The 27,260-nt window shown below is 39.8% G+C and overlaps 1 protein-coding gene and 1 pseudogene across 2 annotated transcripts in view; one reads left to right on the top strand and one right to left on the bottom strand.

The window, feature by feature from the left end:
* The window catches only part of MCF2L2 (MCF.2 cell line derived transforming sequence-like 2), a 263,631-nt gene that overhangs the window by 226,912 nt on the left and 9,459 nt on the right, over positions 1-27,260 (bottom strand). For both annotated transcript variants that reach the window (XM_053221168.1, XM_015063590.3), the window contains exon 2: positions 462-545. In XM_053221168.1, the coding sequence (XP_053077143.1) occupies positions 462-545 (84 nt within the window). The remainder of the gene's footprint in view (positions 1-461; positions 546-27,260) is intronic.
* Positions 5,795-12,310, top strand: LOC106967358 (chromobox protein homolog 3-like; annotated as a pseudogene).

Raw genomic sequence — 27,260 nt, 5'->3', positions numbered from 1 at the left:
AAATTAGGTCCATAAGAGCTAAGAATAAAAGACAAATCTCTCAAAGAACAAATAACCTCACCAGTGCTCGTGAACCCTCAAAACCAAACTCTCTAAAGGTTGGATCTTGGAAAAATATCCAAGAAGAATGTTGGGAAAATGTCATGATGGCAGCTGATATCAATAGCCATTTCTTTTTCCTTCCTCAAAATCTTTTTGGCTCTGTTCTTTACAACCTCAAGGAAATGTACTCCCTTAGGAAAGATTAAATGACACCCAACAGCAACAGGAATGATATCTCTGAGATCTACCCTCCTCCAGATGGACATTTCTCAGTTCATTCTAGGTCTGAGAGAGACTTAAGATTAAGACTTGGGTGTACTGTTCATTAGGGTTCATTAAGATTTGCGTGTACTGGGCCCTCCCGACAAGACCCCTGCCCCCACAACAAAATCTAAAATACAAACTAATTTGCCCCTTACCTGAGAGAATGGCAAACTGTCTGTGAAGTTGTTCAATTATATCCACTGCCACCAAAGGCCTGATTTCCTGTTGCATGATTTCATCTGCACAAATGAAATACAAATTAGGTTAAATCCTTGTAAATTACAAAGAGAATTTTAAAAGGAAGAAATGGAAGCTTCACTACTCAGGAAATCTGGGACTTATCAAAATATGGTTATACGCACACTATTCTCTTGCACACTTGATTCCTGAGATACAGAAATGGATCTGGGTTTTGTGTGGTTTGAAGCTTATACCCATGAGCACAGAAGCACACTTCTAGAGCCTCTCCCAAGGTTTTAGGAGGGACCAGTGCAAGGAAGGGGCCCTGAAGTTTAAGCTTAGGTAGCTTCACAATATACCTGCTAGGATGGTCTCATTATCAAGGCAGGTACTCAGGTATCTGCCTACTCCTTTAGGTCTGCAGGACGTTTTAAATACAAACAACATAAATCATCAGAGTTCATCTCAAGCTGGGTCATAAAATCAATCTGAGATTTATGAAGGTTCTTTGCTTTTGTTTCCTTCCCTCCCTAATTCCTTCCTTTTTGCCTCCCTCCTTAGTTACCTCAATGCCTTTTTATTTTTTCCCCTTCCAGAATACTTCAAGGGGACTCTTCCCACTGCCAAGCATGTTTAAGGAAGCACTTCCCCATTTTGCTAATTAAAGATGCTCCATACTGAATAAAGAGGTACATATTTTCAAGGCAAAAATTCAAATCGTTCAAGCACAAACCTACAAATGTCCTCTAACCCTAAGAGTGATCTATAGGCCCTATGATTTGTATTCTATCCATTTAGGAAAAAGAGATTAGAGAAGGGAGAAGACTGAATGGAAATCCTTCACCTGGGCTGAAAAGAGAAAGGCATTTTCAACTCTCACTGCCTAAGATATCATTATCCTCATTTAACTGTTTCCCAGGGAATCTCAAAAACTGAACTGGTTATTGTTTCTACAGCAGTTAAACATCAAGTTAGATTAAGGCATGAGTCAAACAGTCTTGTACATTGATGCTAAATAGGAATCTCCCACTGATTCAGCCTGGAGTTGGGGTAATGTTTTGATATTACAATGTTGACCAATCAGAAGGTTATATTAGGGAAGCTCCTCCCAGAGCCTTGGTTTCCACTTCTGGGCTTTTGTGTGAAGGTTCAAGGAGATGACACTTACAGGATGTACATGATGCTCAGCAAATGCTAGTTATATCCCTTGATCTGGAAAGGCCTTTCCCATATATGCTTTCTGAAAGTCTTGTTAGGCTGGGGGCAAGAGCCAACTTAAATGCCAAGACCCTTCTCAATGAATTCTACCACTCTCTCTGGAGGAAAGCAGGTAAACCCAGGCCAGAGCTCCTTTATCCCTCCTTCGTCTTTCCACCCTGATTTCACTAAAAATTCACTAATTTCCTGTTTCACTGTTAATTTTGGTGGATGCAATAATGGCACTGTAGTTCTACTTGGCAAAAAGGGAGGGCCTTCTCTGTTTTATACATGAACTAAAGTATTTAACAATAACATAAGCCTAAGGTCTGATTAAAAATGCTCAGGCACTACCCCCTACCAAAAATGTATGGGGCAAGGGGAGGGGGAGATGAAACCAGACTGACAAATGTGGATAATTGTTGAAGTTGGTTGATGGGTCCATGAGAGTTCATTGTATAATTCTTGTGCATATGTTTCAAATTGTTCATAACAAAATGTAAGTTACAAATGGACACCAACATTGAAAATTTAAGCAGAAATAGGAGTTACATAATGGAAGAGTTTTTCAGAATATAATCTCCCAGTGGTCTGGGAAAGTGGCATATTCAAAAATAGAGCTGGGTTATTATTTTTGCATGCCTGAGGGAGCATATTTAAGAGATAATGACCCCAAAGAAAAACCAAGATTATAAAATATATCGTTATTGTACCTCAATATTTGAGGTGTGCTTTTGACATTTCAAGGAGGTAAGAGCTGAAAATGGACAACAGAAGTGAGTTAAGCCAACCATCCCCCAACCCATCTCATTTTTTAAGTGAAGAAATGGAGACCCAGAGAGATTCTGACCCTGCCTGGGTCATCTAATTTAAGCATGGAGGTGGGCTCAGCCTGGGATCACCTGACTCTAAGAGGGCAAATCTCAGCCTTCTGTGATAGGATTCCCAGACCCTTGGTCTTCGGGAGCACTGTCTTTGACCACCGCTGAGAGGATAACTAGTGTCTCTCATTGTGGGAATCTGTAGAGGTCTGCGTAGCCTTTCAACAGAGACCTTTCCCACCTGAGGTTACCAAATGAACAGGACTAAAATTTAGAATTTGTTTTTCAAGCATAGAAATGAGCTGGTTTGCCTTTGCTGAAAGAGCTTGGCCCCCAGCCAGGGAGGGATAGGGTTATCCTTGAAGATTTCCCAGCAAAGGAGCTTCATGACCCCATCTGGCTGGCTGCAACAGATCATGTGAGTTTCTCAGACTCAGGGCTGACCCAGAGCATGGAGATGGCCTCAGACACACCCAGCTTTTAGTGATGCCTGACATCTATGGGCCTGTTGGAATAGGGGCAAGGTTGGTTCAGCCCCAAAAGAGACATAAAAAACCAGGCCTGCTGCTGGAGGGCCTTGCTCTCCACTGCTGCATAGATGGGGTTGGGAAGCTCTTTAGTCTAAAGGAACACCTTCCTCTGCAGTGGGAAAGAACCCAGACAGCCCTTCCCCCACATGGGAAGGGCGGTTTCTGCCAACTTCTAGCTAGGCTGCCAGAGCAAGAACACCCTGAGTCTCAGTGTCCTCTGTTGTAAAATGGCTTTTCCTTCTCTAGAAACAGTTGAGCCTGAGCAGTGATAACCCACCAAAGTGGTGGTCCCTGATGCACTTTGCCTGGCCCCTTGGTCCTGTGTGGAGGCTTCCTGTTTGCTGCTTGCTATTTTTGATGTACATGGATTAGGCAGAAGCTTATCTCTTTCAACCCTCATAAGGCAAGGGGAGGTGATCATTCAACATTAACACAATTTCTATCCTGCACAAAGTTACAAATATATCAGGGAAAAACTTGTCCCTTTTCTATCCCTGATAAGTATACAGGCGTGAGATTGTATGCTACCCAGGACCCACAGTTCCAGAGATGCAGAAGGCATCAAAGTTGCACAAACAGCCTCCTAGGTGGTGGAATAACAAACCTAGTACATCCCATGGAAACTCAGCTTAGGAAGGCAGTAAGCAACACCCCTGTGTCGTCCACTGCCCAGTCTGAGCGAGCAATGCAGGCTCTGGGGCAGGACCTTTCCTACTGATGGCACCCACCCTCACGGCAGAGGGCAGGGAACTGCTGATAACGGCTTTATGCAGTCTGAGTTTGCAACTGATCAGGAATAAAGGGAGTAAAACCCTCAGCCTCCCACTCTGGCTGTTCTGAAAGTTCAGTCACACTGGGATTTAAAAGTACGGTCTGAAGAGAAAAGGAACCAAATTGCTAAATAAGTAAGTTAGGGGAACAAAGTGTGGTCTGGACCGAAGAGGGAAGGCAGCCCCAATTTTGACGGATCTTGCCACACTTCTACTTTGCCAAGAGAATCTGGTGGACAGAAAAAAATGGAAGAGTTTGCCACTTAGGTGGACTAGGAATAGGCCCAGGATCCCCAGTCTCAGTCTCTGTGCAGCACACTTCTCTGCTAGTAATACTAATGAACACCAGCTGTGAGCTGGCCCTGACAATGCACCTCACAGATTAACTCATTTAATCGGTCGGATAATGAAGTAAAGGAATGCACCTTTTCACTAAAATGAACCTCCTCCCACCCACCCCGCCCTCTCACCCCCACAACTAGACCAGACTTGACTGCCAGGAAAACACTTATAGACCAACAGCTCTGAGAAATCAGTTGCCAGGCTGGTAGGAAGGGCCATCCCACGGGGTCACGCATTTCACTTCTCTTTCTCATTGGCCAGGTCAGAAATAACACAAACCCGTTTTCCTTCTTTTACTGGGCCCTGTATGAGAGCAATGGTTAACCCAAACCATAAGACTTAGTATTGAAGTCTTGTCTATAAATTAGCAATGAATAAAAGGCATGTGAAAAGCAGATGGAAGATTTTTTTAAAGGAGAAATCTAGAATTTTAATAGCAAGAACACTGAAAAATGTCCAATTTCCCACTAGTCAAATAATGCAATTAAAACAATAATAGAATACCTCATTCATCCATAAAATAACTGAGACTCTAACACCCAATCCTGGGGTTTTGTTGGAAAACTAATACATGTACATGACCTTGGGGTGTGAAGCTGGTAGATCCCTTTTAGAAAGTGGTTTCACAATATTTTATCCAGTGATTATTGTGTAGTTACATACCAAACCCTTTATATGCAGCATCTCATTTAATCCTCAAAACAATGCTAAGGGTGATATTGAACTAGATTTGCTCATCCAAGGTCAACCAAGGTCATCCAAGCTCATCCAAGGTCAAGCAGAGCCAGAATTTGAACCCATCTCATTCTGAACTCCAAAGCCCAACATCTTAACCATTGCAATACAGAGTTTCAATACACAGTCATTAAAATCTTCATAATCTTTTATTCATTCATCTAATATCTGGAAATTTAGGCCAAGAAAATAGTAAAATTAAAATGTTATACATAAAAAAGGTAGACTGGAAATACTATTTATAAGAGTAAAGAGATGAAAGCATTCATTATATAACTGTGAAAACCATCTCCACAGAAAAAGATTCAAAATATAATATCAAGGACATAAAAACTGTATGTGAGGTGAGACTGCAGACAAGTTTAAAAAAAGAAGAAAGTACGTGGTGTATTTGTGCACATGTGTGTGAGCATATGAGAAAAGAATATTTGAAATAGTTGTGTTAGAGTAACGGAATCATATTGTTCTTACCCACTTAGCTTACATACAGAAAAATATGCTCTGGTAGCCTTTATTTTTTATGCTAATAGGACTTTATTGAAGTACAATTTACATGCAGCACAACGCACAGATCCTCAGTGTACAGTTTCATGTATTCTGATAAATATATACACTCACATAACCATCAAACAGATCAAGATATGGAACATTTCCATCACCCCAAAAGCTTCCTTGTGACCCCTGCCCCAGACCCCACACTGTTGGGAGCTCCACATTCCACAGCCCTCCCTCTCATAAATACATGTGTTAAAGACCACATGGGTGGCTCTGTCACTCGTGATCCAGTGCTCGGGGCTGGCAGGGCAGCCCCACACATCTACTCTTTTAACACCACTAGAGACCCAGGGAAATACTTCTCCACATCTCTTGATCTATATCCTCAAATGAATGGACGTCTGCATCCAATGCTATGATGGTTTGTGGGTTGTGCCACTGCTCGTATCAGGGACAGACGCTGCTTCAGAGCGCTGGGAGGATTGGAGTAGCGGAAGTGCTTAGGTAAGAGAAAAGACAAATTAATGAACATGTCAAATCCTCCCTCTCACATGGTGTGAATGTTGTACATTCTTATATAGTTAAATATCTGCCCAGTCCTACCAATCATCAACCTTCTTTCTCCCTTCTTTAATTTTTTTTTTTGACGTTTTTATTTATTTTTGAGAGACAGAGCATGAGTGGGGGAGGAGCAGAGAGAGAGGGAGACACAGAATCTGAAGCAGGCTCCAGGCTCTGAGCTGTCAGCATGGAGTCCCCACGCAGGGCTGTAATTCATGAACTGTGAGATCATGACCTGAGCCAAAGTTGGGTGCTTAACTGACTGAGCCACCCAGGGGCCCCCAACCCTCTTTCTTCTTTCTATTTCATGATGCAAATACATATATTCAAAATGTGAATTCCTTGAATCCAATTACAAAATTTTACTTAGATCACTTTTTTTTTAAAGAGTTCTTTTTTATTAATTAATTATTTGTTTTTACCGTTTTTTTAATTTTATTTTTTGAGAGACAGAGACAGAGTGCTAGTTGGGGAGGGGCAGAGAGAGAGGGATACACAGAATCTGAAGCAGGCTCCAGGCTCTGAGCTGTCAGCACACAGAGCCCTACATGGGGCTCAAACCTACAAACTGTGAGATCATGACCTGAGCTGAGGTCAGACGCTTAACTGACTAAGCTGCCCCTAGATCACTTTTTTTTTAATTTTTTAACTTATTTTGAGAGAGAGAAAGAGTGGGGGGTGGAGGGGCAGAAAGAGAGGGAGACACAGAATCTGAAGCAGGCTCCAGGCTCTGATCTACCAGCGCAGAGCCCAAAGTGGGGCTCAAACTCACAAGTGTGAGATCATGACCTGAGCCAAAGTCAGATGCTCAGCTGACTGACCCACCCAGGCGCCCCCTACTTAGATCACATTTTAGATCACTGCTCTCAACAGAGCTCAAATTATGTGAAAATCTCAATTATAACAACAGTGCTTTTGCTAACATAAAGGCAAGAAAAAAATATATATTTTATGGATTAATTAGTGATTTACAGATTACAGATATCTTCATTACCCATCCAAATTTCATAGGGCCATCAATACAACACTCAGAAACACAATAATTCAATTTTTTTCATCTTTGCTATTTTCTGAATTTTACTCATATAAAAACCACAGCTTTCTACACATTTTAATTTTGTTCTTATGAGAGTATGTTTATAAGGTAGGTGGGAAAATAAAACATGTTTTATTTAACTGTGGCACGTGGGCCTCCTTTTGTACTCTTGTCCCAGTCTCTGTCGGCAATGCCTGTTTAAAACTACTTTGAAAACTGGTAAGATATTACTAAGCATAGCATTTCTGTTTTTTAATATTTATCCAAATCCCTTTTCTCCTTTTTCTTTCCCTCACAAAGTTGATACATTTTTTTAAAACTCCTTAATTTCTGCTGACATTTCACATCGTACCCTTGTAGGAGACAAGCACTGCAGAGGTGGAAGTTTCTATGTGATGAGTTTCCTTAGCAACAAGAGCTGGAGATGTCATTTCCCCGTAGCCCTTCATAACTAGAGGAGAGGTGAACCAGGTTCTGCTGCCTGGGGTATTCTGAATAAAAAGCAATCAAGGCCCTGGAGGAAATTCAGAAAATCTGTGAAAATACTTAATCCCTCCTTTTCCCATAAGGCTCTCCTGTTTCACCACTGGGTTTCAAGTACCCCCACCTGCATTTTAATCAATACCCCACCCCCAGCCGTGCTTCTCACATTATAATCAATATATAAATCACATGGGCTTTAAAACGCAGATTCTGATTTAGTAGGCCTAGGGCCAAGCATTTCTAACAAGCTCTCCTGATGCTGCTGATTCAACAGAGAAGCAAGCACAACACTGATTCCAAGGCCTTAGACTATGCTTGGTCCTTTCCTGATGCTTTTGAAAATGCAGGTCAGGAGAAAAAAAAAAGTATTTATTTGGGTTGTTCGCTGCTTCTCTTATCATTCAATAAAAATAATCATCGCTATGTGTTGGAAGTGTTCTTGAAACTGAGGCCCAGATGGTGTAAATTTTCCCTTCTGTGCTGACTGTGAGGTCAGTACCCTGGGAAAGAAGCCAACCCTGGCTTGAGAACCTGCTTAGTTCTCCTTCCAGCACACCTCAAGCCCTGCCCCATTGCCCAGGGTGGGCTCCTTCATGCCTATACCCTCTCGTTCTTGGCCCGCTCCTATCCCTGGATTCAGGCAAGTTTACTGTCTGGAAGCAGTGTTTTGGGCAAAACAATACAATATGGTACAATAGGAGGTGAGAAGATGTGATATGAGTAATAATCATTTAACATAGCATTCTTCCAAACGTTTCTCCACTTTCCTTCTAAAGCTCCTAGACAAAAAAAAATCTTAATACAAAGAAATAAAAATGGTAGGATTTGAGAAATTTTAGCAATATGATGGATAAACAATTTAATTTTTGTTTAAGAAAAACTCCTGGAACCTCTGGCAAAATTTCCTTCCTTCCTCTCTCGATTCATTCATTCATTCATTCATTCATTCATTCAGGTGTGGAAGCAGAATTAAAAGAACTGGACTTGCATCCCAGCTCTGACACTACCCAGTCCCTCCATCTTCAGGGTCTCCCTCTGTAAAATGGGAATGAACAAAAATTGGAGGGCTGTTGTGAGGATTAATACTACCATTTATTGAACACTTAACTACTGGGCACTTTGCTACATGTTTTACATACATTTTCTAACTTAACTAATTAAAATCACATGTGAAAACAGTTTGTGTATAAGAGATTCAATAGATGCTAATTAAATTTATCATTCGGTCCTCTGAGCTATATGATCCCAAGGATGCCACAATAGGTTTCTCACAAACACCCATGTTGTTGCCATGCATTGGTGGTTTACTTTGAATTTCTGCTCATGAACTCCCCTTGTTGACCTTCCTCTTTCACTATGAAATAAGTCTGATAGAATTGGTTTTGAGTTCAGAAGGACTCAGGAGCAAAACAGAGATTAGAATTAGGTCAAAATATAAATATGTAGAATATGATAAAAGTGGCATTTCACATGAGGACAGGGAGAGATTATTGAACATGTAGTGTCAGGTCAATCTACTAGCCACCAAAAGACATCAAGTTTAGTGACTAAGAGCATCACCTCTGGTACCACAATGACTAAGTTCAAATCTTGGCTCTGCCATTTACAGTCGATTAATCTTTTTTTTATTTTTTTTTTTAACATTTATTTATTTTTGAGACAGAGAGAGACAGAGCATGAACGGGGGAGGGTCAGAGAGAGGGAGACACAGAATCTGAAACAGGCTCCAGGCTCTGAGCTGTCAGCTCAGAGCCCGACGCGGGGCTCGAACTCACAGACCGCGAGATCATGACCTGAGCCGAAGTGGGCCGCTTAACCGACTGAGCCACCCAGGTGCCCCTACAGTCGATTAATCTTAAGCAAGTTGCTGGACTTCCCAGTGCCTTAATTTCTTGGTCTGAAAATGGGGAAAATTATAATACATCCACCTGATATAACTGTTGTAAGAATGTAGTTAATATAGCTAGAGAGCTTTAAAAAATTCCTGGTATATGGTAAGTGCTATGTAAGGTTATTTTCTTATTGTCAAAATGTTTAAGTGTATCCATATTTCACTTCTTGCCAAAAGAACAAACTCCAGTCACATTAAATAATGAAACTATAAACTCCAATATGAAGCCCACCCAAATTAAATAATTAAACCATAAAAATACTAGAAGAAAATATAGGAGGGTATTTTTACAATAATGGAATTAGAACAGCTTACCAAAGTATGACAGAAATACCAATAAGAAAAGACTGATAAAGTTAATTTAAAAACTACTTTGGCAGGGCAAACACACCTTGAACAAACTCAAAAAAATAGCAACAAATTGGAAAATTCACAGCACATGTGGTAATAAAAGGCTTATCTTCCTAGAACATAAAGAGCAACAGTGGGCTGGCTGGTGCCCCCCTCCCAAGAGATATGGCCATGTCCTAATCCCAGTACCTGTGAACGTTACCTTATGTGGAAAAGGGGTCTTTGCAGATATGATTAACTTAAGGCTCTTGAGGAAGAGCCTATTTTGAATTATCCGGGTGGGCCCAGAATGCAATCATATGCATTCTTATAAGAGAGGGAAACAGAGGAGAAGACCAGGTAAAGATGGAAACTGAGATTGGAATCCAGCAGTCACAAGCCAAGACAGGCCTGGAGCCACCAGAGCCTGAAAGAGACAAGAAAATAAATTTTCCCTATAGCCCCTAGAAAGCTACACCTTAATTTTGGACTTCTGGTCTCTAGAACTATGAGATAATAAATTTCTGCTGTTTTAGGCATTAAATCTGTGCTTACTTGTTATAGCAGCCACATGAAACAAGCACAAACTAAAAACAGATAATTCATGGAATAAATACAGCCAATGAATTGATGTAAGACTACAGTAATGGTCAGAAAGGCCAGTTAGACACTCCCAAAACTTACATTAAGATACTCAAATTTTCATTGCTATCTTGAATCACAGACAGAATAAAATAATTGACAGCTAAAGCATATAGGCAAGCATTTCACAACCTTTTACAGTGGGGATACAAAAAGAAAAGCAACAATGTGTATGTAATGCTGTGAGTTTAGAATCCAGAAATTCTTCATAATCTTCTTTCAAGTTACTTCTCCTCCTCACTGCTAACAAAACCGTGAAGCCCTTATGACTCAACCTTAATACAAAATCAGGGCAATAATTTACACTTGAATTCAAGCCCTGTGGGACTTGTGTGCATGCACAGGCAAGTACCTATGTGTTTTAAGAATGGAAAGCAAAATCTGATTAACAAGTTGTTCGTTCTTAAGTAGCAAATACATAGTACCCCTTGCCTTTCATAACACAGTATATGTATTATATCCTATATAAGTGTATGGTATATACTATAAGCATGAATTCAGAAAGTATCCTGCAACAATGATGATCTCTATTCAGTAATTCCCCTCTCTTGAAGAAATAGGTTCCAAATATAAGTAAAGAGTAATGAGGGAGACAAAGACAGTTGTTTAATCACTTTTCCTAGCCTGTGATCCAAGGGGAATGAATGTATTATAAACATTTTCACGGCCAGAAAAAAAAGGGGGGGGTGTAACTATAAAAAAAAAAAAAAAGCCCATCCATAAAAGAAGCAGTCTTAGAAACAAGTAGTTGCTTCAGCTCTTAGAGAATGTCTTACTGGCTTCCAAATACATGTAAGGCATACTTATACTTAGAAATGCTGTTCCTTCTCACCCAGCCCACTGAAGGGAAGTGTTTTTTTCTTTTTTCTACTCTTAAACCACCAGTCTGTTATTAGTTCATATGTTTTCAGTGAAATCTTAGCATTTCGGATTTAATATTTTTTTTTTCAGACACTTTTCTTCAGTACCATGAGTTTCATTACCTGGATTCATATTTTCATTTTACAAAAGCAACATATGTTTGTTATTTTTCAAAGTAAAAAATACGGTTCCTCGCAGCCGCCCGGAGACCCCCCCCCCCCCAACCCCCGCCAGCGGCTGCCCGGCCCTCCCCCTCGGATGTGGCCGGGGCTTGAGGAGTCAGGGCTGGGGACACCGCAGACCCGGGACCCGGAGCAGCTCGGAGGCGGTGAATAATAGCCCTTCAAGTCTGCAAAAAAAAAAAAAAAAAAAGGCCTCCAGTAAAACCACAATGCAAAAAAAGGGAATGAAACAGAAGAGAAAGAGTAAAAAAGTAGAAGAGGCAGAGCCTGAAGAATCTGTGGTGGAAAAAGTACTGGACAGACCTGTAATGAATGGGAAGGCGGGGCATTTCCTGCAGTGGAAGGGATTTACAGATACTGACAATATTTGGCAACCTGAAGAAAATTTAGATTGTCCAGAGTTACTTGAAGCATTTCTTTTTTGTTGTTGTTTATTTTTGAGAGAGACAGAGAATGAGTGGGGGAGGGGCAGAGAGAGACACACAGAATCCGAAGCAGGCTCAAGACTCCCAGCTATCAGCACAGAGCCTGATGCAGGCTCAAACCCACGAACCCAGAGATCATCACCTGTGCCAAAGTCTGACACTCAACCGACTGAGCCACCCTGGCGCCCCTGAGGCATTTCTTAATTCCCGAAAAGCTGGTAAAGAAAAAGATGGCACAAAATGAAAATCTTTATCTGACAGTGAATCTGATGATAGCAAGTCAAAGAAGAAAAGAGATGGTGCTGAGAAACCCAGAGCCTTTACCAGAGGTCTTGATCCTGAACGAATAATTGGTGCCACAGACAGCAGTGCAGAATTAATGTTCCTCATGAAACGGAAAGATTTAGATGACGTTCACTCGGTGCTGGCAAAAGAGGCAAATATGAAGTGTCCTCAAATTGTAATTGCTTTTTATGAAGAGAAACTAACTTGGCATTCTTATCCAGAAGATGAAGCTCGGTAATTGTTTTCATTGCTTCATACACACACACACACACACACACATACATATACATGTATATATAATCTGAAATAAAATATTATATATTTATATATAAATATATAAATATATAAAATAAATATAAATATAATCTGAAATAAAATAAAAAATACAACTAAACCAAAGCAAGAAAAATAAAACTCCTTATCTATCACTCCTTCACCCCAAATTAAATAAGTATCTCATATATGTATACCTAGACATATATGCTTTTAAAATAGATTCATACTTACACATTGCATATTACAACCTGATTTTTTTCAGACTATTTGGTCATCTCTCTTCAATATGAATTTTTTGATAAATAGCCATCTACAATATTGTTAATGGCTGATTAATGCATTTTAAAAAGTCCTTTTAGCAAACTTGAGATAGTATTGCAAGTAAATGTTTTCAATGTAAAATTTGTTAGTTAAACCATTATTCCACTGAGAATGAGGATGAATAACAAAACAAAAATAAAAGAAAGGCATCATTGCTCTCACAGTACCTTGTTTTGCCATATATTCTAGCCTGATGCAACTTCCCAGGAAATGGTGGTAAGCCCTCATCTCTGCCTCTGTGATCCGCACAGAGGTGTAAGGCAAGTATCTGGGGTCTTGCTGCCCACACTTCCTGCACCAGGAGGCCATTGGATCCCAGGACACCGTGCCACTTTGCTCTCTCTTGGTTCCTCTCAGCACTGTACTCACATAAATGTGTTTAATCCCTTCTCTGAGCTAATCTCACTGAAGTTCATTCAAGGTCATTTCATTGCTAAGAGTTTATCCTTTGGATTGGTGAGTGCTCACAGGATTACAGGCCCAATAGTTACTGGATTTACTCATTTGGAGACAAAGGGAAACTGGAGGATGAGGAGGTGGGGTAGAGAGGGAAATCCTAGAGTCAATGAGAATCAGAATCTTTTTTTTCTTTTTTAGAGGAATCACAATATGAGACATACATCAGGCCACTGGTGTATTATTCCAGGCCACAATCCTCCCCTCCCTCTTTTCCAACCTGTCTAAACTGCAGAGGAATAAAATACGGAGACTTAAAACTACAGCCAGTAGACGTCACTATCTAGACAGGCAACATGGGTTGGTACAGGAAATGATCAGTGTTCAAGTCCTGAAGGAATGTAGAGAGTGTCCTGAACCACTTCTAAAGATCAGGTGCAAGTACAATATCATGATTCTAAAATGAAGGATTTTTTTGTCTGTCATGATCTGACTAAGACCTCCCACCCTTACTACCACTTGCAGAAAAGCAAGCTCGCCTTTCAGAACTGTGCTATGCCAAGTGTGGTACACTCAGAAAGAGCCTGATTTTTCATAATGTATTTATCTTGGTTCTTCATGCTTAATGTTTCTGTTTAGTAATGTTATGCTCCAAGATTTAAGGAAAGGGCACAATATGAAATATCCAAAAAGTGATAAGTAAATTGATATATAAACTTCTAATTTTTATTTGTATATTTCAAGATAAAATTTGAGTAAGACTTGCAACTAGCCAAGGAGAAACTGGAAACACTTTTCATAAAAAATAAATAGGAGCACCTCGGTGGCTTAGTAGTTTGAGCATCCAACTCTTGATTTTCACTCAGGTCACGATCTCACGATTGTGGGACCGGGCCCCGAGGAGGGCTCTATACTGAGCATGGAGCCTGCTTGGGATTCTCTCTCTCCCCCTCTCTCTCTGCCCCTCCCCCACTCATATTCTGTCTCTCTCTCTCTCTCTCTCTCTCTTGCTCTCTCTCTCTCTCTCAAAATAAATAAACATTTAAAAAGTAAAATTTAAACTAAATAAGTAAATAATAAATATTTGTTTTTTAGGGAGAAGGTAAAATTGAATATTATTGAAATACTCAAATCTGAAGTGTACATTTTAATGAGTTTTGACAAATGGATACATCCATGTAACCCACACTCCTTTCAAGATATAGAACATTTCCATCTATAGAAAGTACCTTCATGTCCCTTCCCAGCCAACCCTTGTTCCTAACTGCCAGGCAACCATCAAAGTGATTTTTCAATAGAGACTAGTCCTGCCTTTTTGAAAACTTCATATAATGTAACCATATAGTGTGTACTCTTGTGTCTAGGTTCTCTCAGGATAATGCTTTTCAGATTCACCCATGTTGTGTGTATCAGAAGTTCATTTATTTTTATTGCTGAGCTGTATCCCGTCTTATGGATGGTCACAGTTTGTCCATTTTCCTGCTTATAGACATTCAGGTTTTATCCCAATTTGGGCTGCTTTGAACATTCATGTAAAGGTCTTTGTGTAGACACACATTTGCATTTCTCTTGGCTAAATACCTACAAGTGGTATTGCTCAGTCAAAGGAGAGGTGTATATTTAATTTGTAAGAAACTGCCAAACGTTTTCCTGAATTGGTTATACCAGAAAGTCCCTTAAGACTAGAGGCTGCTCTGTTTAGTAATCCTCTGTGCCAGTTCTTTATTAGTGTTAACTGCATGTGAAGTACTTTAAGAAAAATACCTAAAAATTAAGAGGAAAAAATGTAATATAATTTGAGATGCTAAAATTTATGAAAGCTCTTTTTTTTTTCTCCACCATTAGGTATTGTGAATATATTAACTCCAATTAAACACCAAGTCTGAAAGTCCTAATTACAGGGCAGCAAACAAGGCAATTTTTAAGCAACAGTTTGTTGTATATAGCCAAATTTCCCTCCAAAATGGTTGTGCCAGTTTATATTCCCACCAACAATATAGAAAGTGCCTGAGTCACCATATGGAGGCTCTTTCTCCTACTACATTAACTTTTTTACCCATTCATTCAGTTATGAATAGCCATGAATGCTTGGCTAGCATCACAACACCTACGAACATAAGAGCTATCTTTGTTAACCACATAAATCCACAATGGCAGTGTAAATGCAATTGCACACACCCAGCAATGACCTTAATTATATTTTTTGCAGTTTACAGAACTCTAGGGAGAGGGTATACTGTAAAATCTTGGAAATTTTCTTTATTACATTTGAATATCTTATATGAACAAGCTGTACAGATCTTACAAATCCTATATTCCATGCACTGACCTTTATCATTTCACCAAGATCAAATATCCAATAAAGGGCTACATTTTCTTTATTTTGAACAACAGATTCTGAAATAACTGGGTACTAGGTAACTCTTAGAAAAAAGCTGATTATTTCAATAGTAATAGCAATGGGAGATGAATATTTTCCCCCATCTCCTCCCCCAACCCCCCAGCAAGAAACTACTATTATAGGTAGGGAAAAAAAGTGCTTTTTTAGCTCTTCTAGGGGCGCCTGGGTGACTCAGTCGGTTAAGTATCTGACTTTGGCTCAGGTCATGATGTCACAGTTTGTGGGTTCAAGTCCCGCATCGGGCTCTGTGCTGACAGCTCAGAGCCTGGAGCCTGCAGCCTGCTTTGGATTGTCTCCCTGTCTCATCCCCTCCCCCACTCTCCCACACTCACTCTCTCTCTCTCTCTCTCTCTCTCTCTCTCTCTCTCTCCAAATAAACATTGAAAATATATTTAAAATAATAATAATAATATCACCAAAAAGGGCTAACAATTACATTGCAGCTATTGTGCCATGCACTTAACATGCATTACTTCAAAATCCTATACGAGAAGTTCTCTCATTACCCCATTTGACATATGAGGAAGCAGATGATTCCAAATGCTGATAAAGAGATCTGGTAAAATCAAGAACCCCCACACTCTGTTGATGCATCACTAAAATAGTATAAATTTCCCAGAAGGTAATTTGACCAAAATGTATTTTAAAACTCAATACTCATACTCATACTATTATTCATCCAATAATAACATTTGCTAGAACTCTATGCTTTAAAAAAAATCTGGAATGTGTGAAATGTGTGCAAAGATTTCTGAACAAAGATGCTCCTTGGGGCTCCTGGGTGGTTTAGTCGGTTAAGCACTGGACTCTTGAATTTGGCTCATGTCACGATCTCCCGGTTCCTGAGCTGGAGACCCACGTGGGCCCGTGCTGACAGTGTGGAGCCTGCTTGGGTTTCTTTCTCTCTCCCTCTCTATCTGCTCCTCCCCTGCTAGTGCACACTCTATCTCAAAATAAATACATAAACTTAAAAAAAAAAAAAAGATTCTTCTTGCATTTTTGAAAAAATAACACTGACAAACTAGAAACAACCTATCTGACCAACACTAGGGCAATATTTAAAAATAAATTATATTATAACCATGTAGGGGAAAATTATAAAATTATTAAAATGTTATTTATGGAAATGTTTTATAATATATGGAATTGTTTGTAATATAATTTAGTTTAATTTGTAGTATAGCTTTAAAAAGCAGAATAGAATTTATATAATTACATAAATAATATGTATGAGATATATCAAGAGAGATAGATCATATCAGGTAAAATGATACAAATTGCCAAAGGAATGTGAAAATGCCAAAGGAAAAAACCTAGAACATATGCTCAAAGAGTAACTGTGACTGTAACTAGGAGATGGAATTGTTGACTTTCTTCTTTGTACTTTTCTGTCTTTTCCAAATATTATGCAACAAGCATGTATTTGTTTTCTGTATTTTTCTGTTTGGTAATGCTTTTTAAAATTTATTCTTAAACTAGTATACAGTATAATCCACTCTTGTTAGCATACAGTTCTAAGTTTTGACAAATGCATGGAGTCATTTAACCTTCACCACAATCAGGATGGGGAATAGTTGCATCATCCCCTGTAATCATGGCACCTCCTCCCCACCCTTAACCCCGGGCGACCACCCCATCCTAATTTACCTTTTCCAAATGCCATATAAATGAAATAATTTAGTATGTACCTTTTTAGTCTGGTGTCTTTCTTTAGCATATGTATTTCAGATTTATTCATGCTGTTGTGTGTATCAATAATTTATTTCTTTTCATTGTTGAAGATTCCATTGTACAGATGTGCCACAAGTTGTTTATCCATTCCTCAGGGGAGAGACATTTGGGTTGTTTCCAGTTTTTAGTGATTACAATTAGGCTGCTATAAGCATTTACACACAGATTCTTGTATGACCGTGTTTTCATTTCTCTTGGGGTAGGACTACTGGGCTGTACAGTAAGTATATGTTTAATTTTATGAGAAACTGCCAACTGTTTTCTAAGTGGCCCTACCATTTTCCATTCCCACCAACATACTGTGTGGGAGATACAGACCCTTCTCATCCTCACTGGGACTTGGTATTGCCATTTTTTTAACTACTGTAATAAGTTTGCAACTTCCATGATGTTGAGCATATTTTCATGTGCTTATTTTCATCTGTGTTTCATCTTTGGGAAAGTATCCATTCAACTTTTTTTAATCCATTTTTAAGTTGGGTTGTTTGGTTTTCATTTAATGTTGAGTTTGAGAGTTCTTTACGTATTCTGGATAGAAGTCTTTTGTCAGATATATGATTCACAGAATTTTTTCCCTGAATGTTTTGTTTTCATTCTCTTAACAATGTTTTTCTCAGAGCAAATACTTTTAATTTTGATGAAGTCCAATTCATCAAATTTTTCTTTTATGAGTTGTACTTTTGATGTCAACCTAAGAACTCTCTGTCCAACCAAGAACACAAAGACTTTCTCCTATGTTTTCTAACAGATTTCTCATTAGGTTTTACATTTAGATACATGGTCCACTTTGAGTTAATTTGTGTATATGGGGTGAGGTATAGGTCAAGGTTCATTTTTTTGTACATGGATGTGCAATTGTTCCAGCACCTTTTGTTGAAATTGCCTTTACACTTTATTCCACTGAATTGCCTTCATGCTTTTGTCTAAAATCAATTGACCATATTTGTGTGGAACTATTTCTGGATTGTTTATTCTGTTCCATTGAGTCTTTTTTCTATCCTTCTACCAACACCACATCATCTTGCTTACTTTGCTTGATAGTAAATCTTGAAATTAGGTAGTGTGAGTCCTCCTCTTTGTTCTTTTTCAAAAGATTTTGACTATTATAATTCTCGTTGCCTACTACAGCACCTTTTGCTGATTGTAAATTTTAGAATCTGTGATTGATTTTTACAAAAACAAACTTGATAGACTTAGGACTGGAGTTGTGTTTAATTTATAGATCAATTTGGAGAGGACTGACATCTTAATATTGACTCTTCTAAACCTTAAACACAGACTATGTATTATTTTTATAAACAGTTTTTAAAGCCCTTTTGAAAACCACATAATGTTCATTTTCACTCATTTATTCTGCTTCTTTTTTAGACTCTACCACAAAGCCATAGGAAATAATGAACACTATCTTTCTCTTTAAATTCTGGTTTGGTTTTCCCCAGGTGCTCAGGGAGAAAATGCTCATGTCACACCTGAAGGGCAAATCACATTTTAATAGTGGAATTTTCCTTCTCTTCTCTGCACTACTTTACGGCCTGAGGGGTTTTTCTTCCTTTGTAAGCAAAGGTTCTTTGGGTTACTGAAGGGATAGATACTGCAGTGGAAGCAAAATGGAATGAAAAGTAGAAGGCTTGGGTAAGGGAGCTCAGGAGGACCATCTTTCTAGTCTAGTTTAGTCTAGTCTAGTCTAGTCATCTTTCTAGCTCTGCACCAGAGCTTTCGCACCACTGAGGAAGCAAAAAAGAGAAAAGAGAAGGAAGCTATGGAGGAGGGAAGGAGCCAGTGAAATGGTGACTCAAAGGACCTGTGAAACCTCTAGGAGCTGGGGTGGCAAGAGGACATTTTAAAAATAGTGATGCCTACAGCTCCATGTCAAAGTGTCTGTTTGTCTAGACCATAAACATCTCCTCTCCCATCTTCAGAAAATTCTTCTGATCTTCTGTGTACATGACTTTTGAAATATTGAGGGAGAATTGAGTTCTACAACTAAATCAACCAAATGCAAAAGCAAAGCAGCAAATGTGGAAGAAAAAGAAGCAGAGAGGCTGGAAAGCCACAAGAGAAGCCCAATGAGAAGAGAGAGAAACTGGAGCTTACAGCTGAATATCTGCCTCCCTTGTTAAACTGTAAACTCCAGGAGGACATCTTTCATTCCTCCCAGACCCCAGTATACCTGGGGAGCAGAAACAGGGCTGCAGCAGTGGAAGCGACAGGTTTCTGACCCTCACAGGGGTCATGGCTGCTCCTTCACACACTGTCCCCAGCACCTGGCCTACTGCCCGGCAGTGGAGGCCTCAGTAAATATGGTTAGTCTCAAACTGGGGCTTAAATAAAGAGAAACTGGCAGAAACTTCCCCTCAGTGACTGAATTAATTCTAGCCTCCTTGGGTAGAGAAAGAAAAAGGGGCTAAAATGAACTTAAATTGATCTGATAACAGATAAAAACAAACAAACAAGACACACAAAACAAAACCTGGGCTGACCATCATCTGGGCTTAGATAACTGGACAAAGAAATCCAGAAGTAACTCTTCTAGACCGGGTAAGACCAACACGCTCAAGCATTTGGGACACCTGTAGTTTGTGTACCTGTGTTTGCTTTCTGCTTGAATCTCCCTCATAGGAAAGTCCTCTAAACACAGGGACTTTTTTATACTAAATAAAAATGCCATTGTGACTGAGGGTTATAACTTTATTAGGCTTTTTTTCCCCTAAAGCTCTGGTGGTTAGCTTAGGAAGAGCAAGTAGGCAGCACTCCTAAAAATGTCTTTCTTTACAAAGACCTATTGCTGTCTAAGTGCTTTATTTATTTTTGCTTATTACTTTCGCTTGCTTAAAGACTGTAAAATAAATCCTCATATTTATTATTATTATTATTATTTAATTTTAGAGGAAGAGAGAGTGCACAAACAGGGGACAGGGGCAGAGAGAGAGAGAGAGAGAGAGAGAGAGAGAGAGATCTTATGCAGGCTCCACAGTCAGCACAAAGCTGGATGTGGGGCTCAATCCCACAACCCTGGGATCATGACCTGAGCTGAGATCAAGAGTCAGATGCTCAACCGACTGAGCCAACCAGGTGTCCCTAAATCCTCACATTTTAAATGACAGTTTTTCTTTGCAAGAAAGTGACTATTAATAAATGAACACTTCAAGTAGCTGGTAAAATACTTACACTCAGGTGACTAATGCTTTAAGCTTCCATTAGGTTTTTCAAAAGATTTTTAAAACTAATAACACATTTATCATTTGCTTGTTTATATTCCCTTCTGTAATGAGAAATTAAATCGAGTATGAGAACTCACAGGCCTTGAAGCCAGCCAAACTTGACTTTTAATTCCACTCAGTATGACCTTGGGCAAGTTTCCTAATCTATTTAAGCCTCAAATTTCTCCTCCATAAAAAAGGACTGTACTTGTAACTAAATTTAATTAAATCAACACTGTATAAAGCACAATATGTGACACTGAAGAGACAGAAAATAAATGGTAGCTATGATAACATCACTCTTAATATTATTTCCATATCCTCTAGCCTCTACAATCCCTAGAGAAGGATCTAAATGAAGAAGGAAAAAAAGTGAGACACCAGACATAGATCTGCCTTCTAGCTTGAGGTCATTCCTTCTTTCAAGGTAACGCTTAAAGCTTCTTAGTTGTCTGGGAGAGGTCCACTAACCAGGGAGGTCTGAGCAGAGAATGGAATAAACAGGACAACCAACACAGGAAGACCAACACAGTTGCCAAAAGTGGTCATTCCCTTATTCTGCCCAATGAGAAAGCTTTCCCCTCTCCACGTACCTAAATCCTCTCCTTTCTTCAAACCCAGCTCAAATCATACATCTAATATACAGCTTTCTTGAATTGCTGAAGCTCAAAACTTCAGCCCCCTAACAGCTCACAGTCTGTAGATCTAGCACAAAGCTTTGCTCATGGTGGGCACTCTCCAAAAATCTGTTCATTGACCAGTTGGTATCCTGACATAGCTGTTGTGTGGTGTAAGCACTGTAGTGACCACATAGTCAATGAGCTTTGGAGTATACCCCAAAAAAAGAAGCAGCACACTGCACACAGGGAATGGCTTCTATTTTGCCCAGGACTAGCTCTTAAAACTGCCCAAAGAATTCACACTCTTACTGATTCTAAAGGTTGAAAGCATAAAGCCTGCACTTTCCAAGTTACTACACTTGTTCTGATAGGTGACTGCACAGTTTAAAGACCTCTTCTCTGCGGACTTCCTCCCCATCCCAAGACCAAACCAAATTCTACAGTTGACAGTTGACATGATCAGAAATGCCTAAGTTTCCTCTGAGCTGGTCCAATCAGGCTCTCTAGAGAAAGAATTTGTACAGAGAGACCCAGAGACTGAGAGTCAGTTAGTGATTGTCCCTAGATCGGGAAAGGGATATGGTTTGGGTGGCCATGTTGGGTTCATACTCACTGATAAAAAAAATAGGGGGCCAGTCTGCAGTGATGAGCAGAAGAACGTTGCAGACACCAGAGAGAAGCAGAGACCAGAGACTAGATGACATCTGGGAGAGAACAGCCACCTCAGTTCTTGACTGTACATCTTGCTGAGGAGGCCCAGTGAAGCTTCCTGCTCTGAGGTTCCCACACTCCACAGCCTAAAGAGTGTGGAGCACTTGAGAACTAGTGGTCAGGAACTCAAATTCTGGAGCCAAATCTGCCTGAGTTCAAAGCCTGACCTTGCCACTACTAGCAGGGTGCTACAAAACAAACTATTTTGTCATTTGTTAACAGCAATGTGTTAAATTCCAAAATCTCTAGTTTATTATAATCATCATTGCCTGCTAGTAAGAAATAAGTACTTGAATTCAGTAAGTCTATGATAATGAGATAGCCTTCCTTTTTAGACTCATTAAAATCAATCAATTCCTCCCTCTTGAAACAAGCAGAAAAAGAACCTACATCCATTTGGAAGAGCTACTCCATGGTGCCAGACTAGGCTCAAAGCCTCCCTGGCTGAGCCATACTCACTAACATCTAAAGGGAAGCAGATGTGACAACAGCCTTACCCTTCAGGAAAAGTTCCAAGATAAGCAGGGCCATTTCCCTTTTGATCCTCAATGATTTCAGCTCTCCTGGTAGAGATTTTTTTCCACTAGCTATATTAATTAAGTATAATTCAGCAGAAATTTCAGGCTATTTAGCATTTTTTAAAAATAGGAAACACAGACATGCCTTGTAGCACAAAGGTAGGCCCTTGGCCATAGCAGGCCAAGGGAGGCCCTATTAGGGGGCAGGCATCCAATGACTGTGCCTAACATCCATGACTCTCTGACATGAGAGATCCCTATGCTTAGCTGGTTCCTGGATAACAGGTGGGAGGAAGCATTTTCATCTAGTTGAACACTCTTAAACATGAACTACAGTTTTTTAACATTCAAGATCCCCAACACCTGGCAAAACACAAAGAAAACATTTTGAGACCCATTTTACTAATATCACTTGCAAAGTTCCTAGTACCTTGCCTATAACAACACTGTAATGGAAAGAGGCTGTGTAAATGAAGCACATTTTCCCTGTGAAATACACACAAGGTAAAAAAAACAAAAAACAGAAAAAAACAAGGAGACATTCTGCTTTCCCCTGGAACCCACAATGATGGGAAAGAGGCTCACTCTCACCCTAACAACAAGAAAAAGATAAACTACAAAACTATAACCTGTCCAGAACCTATATAAACAAATAAAAAGAAATCACCTAAGGGGTGCCTGGGTGGCTCTGTCGGTTAAGCACCTGACTTCGGCTCAGGTCATGATCTCACAGTTGGTGGGTTCCAGCCCTGTGTGGAGCTCTGTGCTGACAGCTCAGAGCCTAGAGCCTGCTATGGGTTTTGTGTCTTCCTGTCTCTCTGCCCCTCCCCTGCTCGCTCGCTCGCTCTCTCACGCTCACTCTATCTCTCAAAAATAAATAAACATTGAAAATTTTAAAAAAAAGAAAGAAATCACCTTAAAGTTTTAAACAAATTGTGAAAGTCTTAAGTATGGCCACCATAAGCCAGAATGCAAGGGGAGCTCCCAACTACCTTCAGGCTCTTCTCCCTAGACTGAGTATAGGGTAGGAGACTGGAGAGAGTCGGGGGGCAGACCAGGAGGAGGGGAGGTGCCCAGGAAAAGCACATTTCTCGCTATGAACAAAAGCCTTCAGATGCTGAGGGAAAGCAGCTAACCCTTTAACTGGACTCCAGGGCACAAGTGAAGCTTGTGCTTGGACACTGCAGCTTGGATAAGATTAAAAGAAAACAAATAAAAACCCCTACTCCTGGGGGAGGCATAGAAAACTCTCTCAAAGAAGATCTGCCAAATAATCTAGTTCAAATTATTTTAAAGCACTTGCAAACACACCCCAGATCTGATGCTTCATGTGAATTTATCCCATCTCTACAGTAATGATACAATATTGAACACTGGCCCCCAACCATGAAATGGTTTCACCATCTCCAAAGTGCACTGTGTGAGAGGCATGCTCAGGACACCCCAGGCTAATTCCAAAGAAAGAATTAAGGGCAGTAGCTGATTCTCAGCAGGAACATAGATTATTCCACACTCATTCAAGGCAACCTTTTACAATTCCCGCTGCTGCCCCAGTAAAGGCCCAGAGTCCAGAGGCCTTCTCATGTCCTCTGCCACCCCTGCCTCACTTCCTCTGCCATGCTGGCCCCACTGCTTCATCCTGCAGGCATTTAAGCCATCCTTTTTTCAAACCTGTGCCCTACAGAGCAAGCATGCACTGCTCATGCTGCATTCTCTACTAAGTATGAGAGGACTACTGGTAGAATATTCCTCTTGACTAGATTGGAGGGACAATAAAATACTCATTTTCATGCTTCTCTTGCTAGTCCATAAAGCAAACAATTGAAGTTATTCTATACTCACAGTCTCTTTTGCTATAGTCCTCAAAGGATTTCTTTTTAACCACTTTCCACTATATAGTATCATTCCAACTTGTAAAATAAGCAGAGGGACTGGCATAATTATCACCCTATGTTAGCGATGAGGAAATTCAGGGAATAAAGAAAGTCTTTCCATTCAATTAAACATGTGATTCTTGATCTCCTATACTGTGTTTAATTTAGCCTACAAGGCCATAAAGCAATATTAGTTGGGAATTCTACCCTTAGGTAAGACACAGTCATGTTATTAGAAAAGACGTTAGAACACATTCAACTAACAACCAATGTATCAGTATTTGGAAAAGAGAGAGAAAAATCAAGCTAGACTGAAATCAAATGCTCAAAAACGTCTATGAGATGAACAGCAACTATTATAGGTGTTCAGAAAAGGGAGGGAGGCTGGGCCTGGTTGGCCCATTCTAAAAGGGTTCCTAGGGAGGCCAGATTTCAGGTTAAACCCCAGAGATTAAGATAGGCAGGCAGAGTGTCGCTAGTGAAAGGAACTACAAATGGGTCCTACACAGAAGAAAGTGGGACCAAGAGAGGCTGGCAGGGCGCGTGGGCAAAACAGGGTGCTTTCCAACCCATTCAAATAGAGCAAACAAAAGAAAGAGCTTTTTCATGAACAGTGCTGGGTACTGAGCTAAACCTAAGGATAGAAAGATGAATCACAAATCTCCCTGCCTTCAGAGAGCAGACAATGGGGTGGTAAGGCAGAAACCCTTCCCCAGTACCAAATTAACATAAATATCCAGGCTTTTTAAAATTATTTTCAAGCAGTAGTAAAAATTTTTGCCTTGATATAATAGAACATTGGCTTTGAAATCAGATCTCAGCTCAAATCCTGATATCTACCACTTGGTAGCACTATAGCTTTAAACATGCTACTGAACTTGATTTTTTTTATTCTTAGCTTTGTCATCTTTCAAAATGAGAGTAATAACACCTACTTTTCAGAGTTGTAAGGATACAAAGGCATATGGAAAGGCCTCGCATTCAATACATGTTACCCACCAATATTCCTAAATGGTAAAAGTTTAAACACTTATGCTTCTTCTTAGACTTTCTAGTTTCTTTTTTCTTTTCTTTTTTTTTTTTTTTTTAACTTTGAGTTAATTAACATACAGCGCAGTATTGGTTTCAGGAGTAGAATTCAGTGATTCCTCAGTTACACACAACACCCAGTGCTCATCACAACAAGTGCCCTCCTTAACACCCATCACCCATCTAGCCCATCTCCCACCCACCTCCCTCCATCAACCCTCAGTTTGTTCTCTATTGTTAAGAGTCTCTTGTGGTTTGTTGCCTTCTCTTGTCTTTTCCCCACCTTCCCATACATTCATCTGTTTTTTTTCTTAAATTCCACATGAGTGAAAACATGATATTTGTCTTTCTCTGATTAACTTATTTCACTTAGCATAATACATTCTAGCTCTATCCACATCATTGCAAGTGGCAAGATTTCATTCTTCTTGATGGCTGAGTAATATTCCATTGTACATAGGGCTGCCTGGGTGGCTCAGTTGGGTAAGTGTCTGACTCTTGATTTTGGCTCAGGTCATGATCTCATGGTTCATGAGTTTGAGCCCCACGCCAGGCTCTGTGCTGACAGCTCAGGAGCCTGCTTCAGATTCTGTGTCTCTCTCTCTCTCTGCCCCTCTGTCCCCCCCACTTGTGCTTTGTCTCTCTCTCTCTCTCTCAAAAATAAACAAACATTAAAAAAATTCCATTATGTACATACATATATACATGTATATGTGTGTATGTATATATATATATATATATATGTGTGTGTATACATACACACACACACACACACACACACACACACACACACCACACCTTCTTTTCCATTCATCAGTTGATAGACATTTAAGCTCTCTCTATAGTTTAACTATTGTTTATAATGCTGCTATAAACATTGGAGTGCATGTACCCTTTTGAATCTGTATTTTTCTATCCTTTGGATAAATACCTAGTAGTGTAATTGCTAGATTGTAGGGTAGCTCTATTTTTAATTTTTTGAGGAACCTCCATACTGTTCTCTAGACTGGGTGCACCAGTTTGCATTCCCACAAACAGTGCAAAAGGGTTCCCCTCTCTCTGCATTCTCACCAATACCTGTTGTTTCTTGTGCTGTTAATTTTAGCCTTTCTTTTTTTTTTTAAGTTTACCTATGTATTTTTGAGAGAGAAAGCATGAGTGGGGGAGAGGCAGGGAAAGAGGGAAAGAGAGAGAATCCCAAGCAAGCTCCACACTGTCAGCACAGAGCCTGATGTGGGGCTTGAACCCACAAACCATGAGATCATGACCTGAGCTGAAATTGGACGCTTAACCAACTGAGTCACCCAGGCACCCTAATTTTAGCCATTTTGACAGGTGTGAGGTGGTATCTCATCATAGTTTTGATTTGTATTTCCCTGATGATGAGTGATGGTGAGTATCTTTTCATGTGTCTGTTAGCCATCTGGATGTCTTCTTTGGAAAAGTGTCTATTCATGTCTTCTGCCCATTTCTTAAATGGGTTTTTTTTTTGGACGTTGAGTTTGATACATTATTTATAGATTTTGGATACTAAACCTTTATCTGATATGTCATTTGCAAATATCTTCTCCCATTCCATAGGCTGCCTTTTAGTTTTGCTGCTTGTTTCCTTCACTGTGCAGAAGCTTTTTATCATGATGAAGTCCCAACAGTTCATGTTTGCTTTTGTTTCCCTTGCCTTCAGCAACATGTCTAGTAAGAAGTTGCTCCAGACAAGGTCAAAGCAGCTGCTGCCTGCTTTCTCCTCTAGGATTTTGATGGCTTCTTGTCTCACAGTTAGGTCTTTCATCCATTTTGAGTTTATTTTTGTGTATGGTGTAAGAAAGTGATCCAGTTCATTCTTCTGCATGTTGCCATCCAGTTTTTCCAACTCCATTTGTTGAAGAGACTGTCTTTTTTTCCATTGGATATTCTTTCTTGTTTTGTCGAAGATTAGTTGACCATATAGCTGTGGGTACATTTCTGGGTTTTCTATTCTGTTCCACTGATCTATGTTGGTCTTTCTGGTTTCTTGCTTGAAATCTGCATCTTCAGATAGGTTAACTCCACAGGTTTTTTTCAAAGGCAGACAATGAAGAATCCTGGTGTGAAGGCCAGCAATGAACTAGAGG

Source organism: Acinonyx jubatus, chromosome C2 (genome assembly GCF_027475565.1).
Source record: "Acinonyx jubatus isolate Ajub_Pintada_27869175 chromosome C2, VMU_Ajub_asm_v1.0, whole genome shotgun sequence".
In the NCBI taxonomy this organism is placed as follows: Eukaryota; Metazoa; Chordata; class Mammalia; order Carnivora; family Felidae; genus Acinonyx; species Acinonyx jubatus.
Note: the sequence above shows the minus strand (reverse complement) of the source record. Positions and strands in the feature narration are given on the sequence as shown.